At 33.7% G+C, this 9,834-nt stretch overlaps 1 protein-coding gene across 5 annotated transcripts in view; it reads right to left on the bottom strand.

Annotated features, from left to right (window-relative positions):
• Positions 1–259: 259 nt before the first annotated feature.
• Positions 260–9,834, bottom strand: part of Ap3s1 (adaptor related protein complex 3 subunit sigma 1) — a 48,358-nt gene continuing 38,783 nt past the window's right edge. For 3 of the 5 annotated variants that reach the window (XM_059246827.1, XM_059246824.1, XM_059246825.1), the window contains exon 6: positions 260–864. In XM_059246827.1, coding sequence (XP_059102810.1) covers positions 736–864 — 129 coding nt within the window. In that variant the 3' untranslated portion in view covers positions 260–735. The other 2 variants (XM_059246828.1, XM_059246826.1) reach the window with 2 other exon arrangements.

Here is a 9,834-nt window from a genome sequence, read left to right as displayed (position 1 = left end):
TTTTTGACCAAGATACGCCATCTCACACTGCAAGTCTCATCAGACAGAATAATCACGCAGAGACACACCACTCAGTCTGGGACACAACAGCTTCCGAATGACTCAGTGAGCTTCTGAGGAATAAAAACCTGAGTATAAATTGAAAAAGTCAACACTGACAGCTGTTTAACAGTGGTAAAATATACTTTTATTTACTTTGTTGAGTCAGAAGGTTGTAAAAAAAATTATTGCTAAAGTAGATACCAAGCAAAACAGAAGGTACTTTCGAAGTCCAGTTACCTTGGAGTTTATTTAAACTAAGGAAAAGGTCATGTTTTCATGCAATACATACTTGGTTCTTTAAATAACAGTTGTGACAAACAGCAGGAAGAATTAGAGAATGCTGCACTTGTGATCCATACAAAACATCAACATTTTGGGTTGTACATAATTAAAGAAACATCTCACTTTTCGAAATACTGTAATAGCCAATATATAGAGGCATGCCTTTATGTGGGCATAGGAATGCAATTTAGAAAAGAAAAAAATCACACGGGAACTATTCAATTTCTTTAAAATCACTGAGCAAGAAAAGCAACATTGAACTTCCATAATGATTTTATGCAGCTTCTATACAGTACCTTGACTTCAATCCAAGAGCCAAGTTAAGACTCCTCTATTTTTGGTAAACAACTGCATGGTAAACTTAGATGACTTTCCCTCTGGATTTTACCTGGGAGTGGCCTTTTTAATATTTTATTTAAAAGAGGGCAGGTTTGGCACTTTTATACTGATGTCACCAATGTTAATATTTCTTGGGATCTCAGGAAGATTCATATTCTTTACAGCTGATACAGCACGGGCTGGAGCTCCTGCTAAGCCAGCCTGTATACAGAAGCAAATAAAAGAAAAAGAAAATGTACAACTCAGGTGTAGCTCATTACAAACAAACTTAGCAACGGAAGACAATGATAAAAGGTTTGCACATAACAAGCTTAGAGACCAGATGGTAGTTTGAGTCAGTATGAGATGATTACTTTGAAATACTAATCTAAAGAGAAAACAGTTGACACATTAGAAAATACAGTGAATACATGCAATAACAATGTAAAGAAAGATTTAAGTACGAGTTATGTGTGCTACCCAGATACCACACACAATGTTCAAATAAGAGCTAAATTTTAGCTACAATTTAACAGACATGAGTTTTGAGGAGTGATTTATATTAGTTTCCTTATTAAACATCTTTTGAAACAATCATGACAGGTTTGTTTTTATTTTAAAATGGAAATTATCATCAATTATCACAATTATCATTGTGAAATAAAAGCACTAGTAATTATTTAGCTTCTTCATTCAGGGCTAAGCCCTTACATTTCAAAACAATGAAATTGGCCTTAATACTGCTGGGACTCTTCCAAACTCTAAAACATTTAAAAAAAACATTACACCTTTAGGGAAGCCTTAGTCCAAAAAGAGTAATTCTGCCCAAAGCTGAAACTGCATGGAGACTCTCCCAAGCAAGCCATTAGTGGAAATCTAGTGATTAAACATGCTTTGTCCTCTGAATTAGACTCAACAATATATGCTGAGTTTCAACCACACAAACTTGGAGAAAAAAACAGTATATATAAAGAAATGAATTTCAAATTTCCAGTTATCATCTTTAGTGCTTTGGCTTCCTCTAGTAGGAACATTTATAATTTGTCAAATAATTTGTTAGAAACTACACTTAAAAATGAAAGAAAAATACATATATAATGTTTTGAGTTATATTAATAGGCTTCACTGTCAAGATTTAACATACAGCAATAAGATTTCATTGTTTTTAAAAATTCAGACTATATAAACAGCAAAGCCAACAAATATATCTGAGTTCAGTGGCACTGTTTTACACAAAACAAACAAACAAAACCTTCTCCTTTGCTCAATTACATATATGAAAAAGACAATATCCATGAAATTAGAAGAGGTAGTTTTAAAGTCCCTTTTCATAATTCACATTTTTCTTCTGTAATCCTACCTCTTTTAATTAAATAATAATAATAATAAAGCTGTTGTTACCTGAGAAAAATCTTGACTGATACAAAATAGGCCAGTGTAAACTATTTGCTGAATAAAGGATACAAACATTGTTAAGCAATAAAATAAAAGCCATGGATTATCAATTTAGGGTTGGAAATAGGAAAATTAGTATAACTGTACTAATAATAGATATGGTCTACACAGGCAATGATATGGGTGAGAATGGATAAAAGCTCCATACCCAAGTCCACACAGGCTGAGAGAATTCCATTTCCAGAATTGAATGGAGGTTGATTTTGATGCAAAATTAAAAATTTGACTGACTTCTTCATTTGTACCTACCTGAAACAATGAAGTTTATGGTATACCCCACTTCTTTCTCACCCTCCAAAAGTGTTAAAGATACAACTGAATATCTTATCTTCAGAATAATATAGCTGAATATATATCATATTCAAAAGGGTCTTTAATTTGGTAATTTCAAGTAAAAGTCTTAGCTATCAAAATTTAGAATGACTGAGGATCAAAGAAGAATCCAGTTCAAAGAGATTTGCCACCCTGTAAACTTTCTTTTCCCAAAAGTATGTTGTCTGCAAGGGATCAGAAATTATTTTAAAGTGGTAGACATCTGGAACTATCATAATTTTTCCAAGAAAAGGACTTGGTAAATTTTCAAATTCCAAGATCAATTTGCTACTATTTTAGTGTTTGAATTTCCATAAAGGATTACATACAAAATATTTACTATGGAAAAGTATTTGAATATAAATATTTTAAAGGCTATAAATTATTAAAGGCTTTATTATTGTGAAAAAGTATGTGTCTTTTTACGATTTTATATTTTACCTTTATAAAAAGGAATCCTATTTTTTCAGTATTAATACCGTGAAGCCTTGTTTTCTATAACACCATGTGTATAGCTAACTAAGCTCAGGCAAGAACAAAAAAAATCACGTTTCATTTCATTAACTGTTTCTGTGACTAAAGATGGTGTCAACTCTTAGCTGCTAAAGAAAATATATAAAGTCATCACAGGAACTGATTTCAACGGCATTTATGTGCCACATCCTTACTGTGCAAAACCAGAAGCTTCTAAGTACAACCATCTACATCTCATCTAAACATATGCAGCAAGCCGTAGACATGCAGAGGATGGGGTTATTTAGAACACGCAGATGAATTCGAGAATCAAATTATTTCTCAAGCATGTTCACTGCTTTCGTGTAGTATGTATATCAGGAGAGGAAGTGGTGGTAAACCATGAAATATGTGTCTTAATTTTAATTACGCCAATATTTAAAGAGAGCAGATTCTCTAGAATATATGAAGAAAAATAGGACTACTGATCACCACACAAAGCTGACATGAGCTATAGATGTTTGAATATAAACCATGACTTAAACAAAAAGACTGTGTTACTCACAGAACATCAAAACAGAAAATAAATTTCATTTTCAGACGTCCATGACTGTCAAGTCTGAAACATGTTTACTAAAACATAAAATGTGGAAAAGGTAATTTCCCATTAGGAAATCCATTTTCTGACACAGGTGAAAGTAATTTTCATCTTGGTTAAGATTTTTTTTTTCTTTTGGAAGATGTACTCAAACATATGGATAACTTTTACTAACAACTTTTCCAACAGCAACATTTATAGAAATAAAGTTTACCTCACTTTTTAGTGGTATATAGATATGTATAATTTTAAAATGTAAAAATAAGCTATTCTTGACAGTACAGTATAGCTTGTAAAGATTTAAGACTGCATAGTGGACACAAAGCAAAAACAGGAAGACTGGAGTTCTACTGGAGAAATAACTTGTTTCCGTCGGTCACACTAGCGTACTACTGTGGCGGCAGCTAAGCAGCGGCCACTCCACTAACAAAAACAAATACATGGATCCAAAGCAGCTAAGAGTATGAACTGGATGACAGAATGAAGTACCATAGAGAAAAGAATGGTCATGTTTTCTCTCCCATGAGATTAAATAAATTAACAGAATTAAGAGAAAGAAAACAAAATGAAGTCTGCAGGTATACCAAAATGAGGCCAAACAGATAGAAGACTTGTACAGACATACTCTTGGAAATTTCAAGCACCTGAATCACAAAGATAGTAATGGATGGATATGATTTGTTTTTGGTTTTGTTTTTAAATTGCCAGACCCAAAAATAAACAAAATATGTGCAAGCAAAACTGAAAAAGCAGCATTGCTAAAATATATTTGAAATAACCTGAAACTTCCTTCTCCTCATGCAGTTATCAATTTTCTTGGGAAACAGAAATTAATAGTTCATGTACTTATTATTTCATAATATATAAAATACCATACTACCATCTTAAAATATTTTCTTCAAGCTTGCAATACAGCATTGTAAGATGGTAGTTGGAATAATCTACACAAACTAAAGTCTTTCCTTACCCTTCTTTCTGGAAACTGCTACGTGAACATTCATAATTTTGATCGAACAGCCAAATCAAATAAGACCAACATTAATAAACATGGTACTAAATGGTTTCAGACTCAAAATCATTAACAAAATAATTACATGTTTTAAGTTCATGTTTTTCAGTAAAACAGAAAATCCCAAATCTTTTAATTTCTTAATGGAGGCAGGTTAACTTTTAATTTGGGAATTTATATAGCCTTGTCCTTCCAGGGCACAGTGGCACACACCTGTAGTCCCAGAACTGAGCTATATAGCCAGACTGTGTCTCAAAAAACAAAACAAAACAAAACAAAACAAAACAAAACAAAAAAACCCAAAACAAAACAAAAAACAAACAAGCAAGACAAAACAGGCTTGTTTCTTGTTTTGAAGGCAGTGCTTAATATCACAATTACAAACACATTAGAATTGTTGATGATAATCTAGTGAGCCAGACCTATAGTATTTTATAAACAAATTTAGTGAATTTTCAATGTTCAAAAACTTTTAAGTCTTTAAAAAATTAACAAATATCATCTTCAGTTCTGGCTTTAATTTCTCTCTCTGTTTTGTTCTTATTCTCTTAGTGAGACAGGATCTCACTAAGTAGCCCTGGATAGCCGGGGGAGGGGGGGTGGGGGTGGGGATTCTCTATTAAGAGCAGGCTTGCCCTGAACTCCACCTGCTTCTGCCTCCCAAATGCTGGGAATAAAGGTGCGTGCCACCATGTCTGGCCCCTTAGTTTTAATACCTGACACAAGATTTGCGCGGGTGAAATAAATACAGCAGACTAACAACATTCGTGGGTTGATTACAGGTAGTTTTGACCATAGCACATGACCTCAGGGGTCCTCATAGTAATTTTGTAAAAATACAAAATAAATGTCCCTATCAAGTTAAGGACAAGGCTATCAACTCATGTGCCGACCTTTCCACATCTGTATCTTAGGGCCACTTTTCTAGTCTCTACTCTTTTGAAACAGGTATCTGATTTTTTTTTAAACTCAATTACTAGTTTTAGGGATAGAAATTAAAAGACCTAAGTGGTTATTGGCTCTTTTGCTAGAAAATAGTTTAATACAATTAATTACTAGAACATAGAAATTGCTGGTGATCTCAATCAATGAAGTAAATGAGGTCATATATTTTCCATACCAGAAAATAATACTTGGACACCAGGACCAAAAGTTGTATCTGAGCTTCATAATAGCCCATAATTTCAGAATAAGATATAAATTATAGTTGTTGTAAATCTATTACTATGCATCACTACTTCTCAAACCCATCCAGAGTAATAATGTCTTGGCTAAAAAGCAGTGCTGGCCTCTCAGGAAGGCATTTCTAGTTATTCAGGACAGGTAATGACGGTTAGCTTGGAGAGCATTTTACCTACCACAGGACTCAGTAAATTATTTTGATTTGGAAATTTTCAATTGAAAGTTTAGAGCCATTTTGATTTTTTTCCTGACATGATTTTGTTAAAAACAAACAAACAAACAAACAAACAAAAAAAAAAAAACAAAAAAAAAAAACTTGTTTAACAGCATCATCATAAAGCTTTTTGAACAGTAATTCATTGTTAATTTATAGTGTGAAACAAGAACAATCAAAGGTGTGTGTGTATGTGTTAGGGTGGATGGGTGAGTATGGAGGGTTGTAGATCTGGGTGAGTGTTTGTGTGTGTGTGTGTGTGTGTGTGTGTGTGTGTGTGTGTGTGTGTATGTGTTAGGGTGAATGGGTGAGTGTGGAGGGTTGTAGATCTGGGTGTGTGTGTGTGTGTGTGTGTGTGTGTGTGTGTGTGTGTGTTAGGGTGAATGGGTGAGTGTGGAGGGTTGTAGATCTGGGTGTATATGTGTGTGTGTGTATGTGTTAGAGTTGATGGGTGAATGGGGGTTGAAGGTGTGTGTGCATGTTTTAGGGTAGGTGGGTGAGTATGGGGGGGTTGTAAGTGTGTATGTGTGTATGGCATAAACAAGAAAAATTAGTTTTGTAAACTTAAGAGTTTTTTAAAAAAAAAAAAAACCTTTTCCAATAGGCTTTAAAACACAATATATTTCAATGTCTGGAATTTTGGTATATGTGTTTTCATTTTTAGAGCACTTTGTTCATCTTTTAAAAGTTTGGTCTTTTTGTTAGCCACTGCTAATATGAACCTGTAGATCAAAACAGTAAAAGCAATTCTGTTAAGATTTTGGAACTGAAAACCATTTTAGGAGGAAAGGATACTATTTAACAGTCATTACTCTAAACCTTCACTGCTTCCCACTTTATATGGAAAACTCAAAAGGTTTGGCTTTTGGTTCTCAAACTCAGAGCTTCCAAAGCCCAGCAGGTAATTTTATGTTAGAATCTTAATGTAGAGATTATTTTTAAAAAATACAGGCATATCTATATACACTGCCAGAGTTAAACTGAGATTGGTTCTGCTAGTGGGATGCTAAAAATTAACTTTATATATAAAGTAAATTGTCATTTCTACAAATGCAATTTTTCAATTAAATGACCATGTTTTTATAAACAAACGAACAGAGAATTAAACTTTCTTTCACAATGCAGGCAGACAGAACAGAACAGACATGACCAATGATGCACTAGGAAATACACTAGGTCCAATAAAAGATGGAGAAGCTACAGAGAAACTAGAATGGAAAATAGCTACAGGGACTATATGGGTTCATTAACACAAAGAATTTTTGAGTCTGGCCTAAAAAATAATTGCCTTCGACATCATTTTGCTTTCCCTTTGTTAAGTACGTTTTCTCAAAGTCAGCAATACCTTGTCTACCTGTCCTGTCTGGGAGACTGAAAGATAAAGGTCTGTAAGAGAGAAGAACGGAAAGAGCTAGAAAGATCAGGATGTTCAGGAAAAAAGGAGGACTGACTTAAAAAGTAGTGACTAAATTCAGACCCATTTATCCACCTTAAGAATAACAAGAAATACATAATTCCAACAAGTCTCCCCAGCCCGCCCCTCTACCGCACCCAGAATTCCTTTTATTCTCTGGCAGGTTGCTGGGTGCCTCTCAAATTTCCCCAATCCCCACCAATATCCCAGCTTAAACCCTTCTCTCCCCAAATCCCAAAGAGACAATAAACCATTTTTTTTTCCTCTCAAACCACAATAGATGAAATACACTGTCATGCCTTTGCCTCTCTCCTTCAGGATCAGATAGACCTGTCCTTCTACTGTCTAGGCACTGGGAATTAAACTGGTCACTTTCTTCAATCACTGGAAATGCATTATGTTAAAGTCCCTGTATTTGATTTCTGACAGGTGACCTAAATAAATTCAAATTTCAAAAACCGTATCTTAATTATATTCAGGAAAATTTTCAAAAGCTAGAAGATAATCCTAAACTAGTTCACATGAATTATTAAAATATGATCAGTTCTTTTTAACCAATCTGAATTTTAGTTAATTCTTCCTTGTTATTTTTGTTTTATAATAATTTAACTGAAATTTACTAAGAAATTAATACTTTGCTCTCTAAATAACTTTGGATTCGTCTGTAGAGCCACCTGGCTGGTTAGGTCTAAATACCTGAAGTTAACTAAAAAAATTAAAGCATATGAAGATTTCAATTTTAGTGTGTGGCCTTCCAAACACTGAAAAATAGTTAATGACAACTTAATATAATTTTAACACAGTTTCAAGAAATAGGATGTCAAATGTAGAGAAACACATGATAATGTAGTTTGGTGGTTTAATCCTTATCGGATTAAAATATATCTTCTTACAAAGTACACACACACAGGAAAAAAAATATTTTGGCAGCAGATAACAGCTGATTATACATATTAAAACACAGCCAGTGGATGACCATTAGAAATATTCACCAATATTCTACATTTTTAAAGATGATTATGTCTGTAAAAGAGTATCTCTGCATAGTAATTTTGTAAAACCATAGCATTCCCATCAAAAATGTAAATTCTGCATCTTGCCACTCTCCATAGCTAAGAAAAACTGTCTTATTAATATAGTCTACTGGAAAAATCAAAAACCAAACACCCCAAATGTACTTCTTATTCATGACTTTTGCAAATACTATATAAAACACTATGTAGAACAAAAGTAAACAGGAAACAAAAAAAGAAAGAAAAAGGAGGAAAAGGAGGGACCACCACTAACAGGAAATGAATCCCTAAAGTGTGAAAAACCAGTCACGTGACCAGTGTATGTTATTATTACAGATTATTACAGAGTTCACAAATTAACCCTGTATTTTAGACCAACTACTGATGCATTATGTTACTGTGGCTTGGCATTTAAGCCCTAATTAAAAATCACTTACATAGTTTTGTGAAGCAATGTTGAACAATTTGCATACATTTCAAGTCAACATTTTAAAACTTTTAAATGACACATTCAAGTTAATAATAATGTTACAAATAAATATAGTGAATAACATTGACCTTTTCCTTGGCCTAAAACAAAACTGCCTCCAATAATCCACTGCATGTTGTCTGCTTTCCAACCCAGCAATGTAAAACCAGGGGGCAGAGCACACACGCTACAGCTCCTTTCTGAGTCCTGACTACAGTCTGCATCACCACCACAAGCCCCTCCCTCCTCTGGCAAACCAACAGGGATGGCAAACAGATAAAGAGAGATGGAAGACCACCTTTACTTTAAAATATAAGGAGCTTCATCTGTTTCTCATTCATATTTTGCATTTTCTTCAATTAAAATGAGCATCAAATTGTATCAAACTGAACTTTAAATATCAACAAGATATTTTCAGAACTCACCTGTTGTAAATTAATTTAGTAATAGTAATCTCACTCCTTTTATAGTAATATTGACTTGAAACTGACCAAATGTTTGAACTTCTACTAATAATTCTTTTTGTTTTGTTTTTGTTGTTTTGTTTTCCAATCTGAGTTAAGAGTATCCTTAAAGGCTGGGCATGGTAAACATGCCTTGAAATCCCAATACCCAAGAGACAGAGACAGGTGAATCTCTGTAAGCACCAGGCCAGACTGGGAAACACAGTGAGACTGTGTCTCAAAAAAAAAAAAAAAAAAAAAGCCAAAACCCAAAACCAAAAGAGTGTCTTTAAATAAGTAAAATGCTGAATAAATTATCAAGACTGCTTATCTTTCTGCATGTGTGTCATAAGATAATGTGAACTTGAATGATCCAGGCACAGCATGTGTCGCTGATCTGAAGCCTCGTTCTTGAGAGAAGAATGAATAAAACTCTAAAGTTGGGTTTCACACAGCACAAAGTGTAAATGCTACTCAACCTATTATGACATTGACTCCAACAGCACAGAGTTAGCCACAAATAACACATTTCCATTATAGAATACAGTAAAAGTTATGTGTTAATGAATAAAATATGTAATTAACTTGATATTTAGCTTTTTGGAAGGATCAAAAAAGAGTAAGGTACTG

The sequence above is a fragment of the Peromyscus eremicus genome, chromosome 19 (assembly GCF_949786415.1).
Source record: "Peromyscus eremicus chromosome 19, PerEre_H2_v1, whole genome shotgun sequence".
Classification (NCBI taxonomy): domain Eukaryota; kingdom Metazoa; phylum Chordata; class Mammalia; order Rodentia; family Cricetidae; genus Peromyscus; species Peromyscus eremicus.
This window is presented reverse-complemented; position numbering and strand designations above follow the sequence as displayed.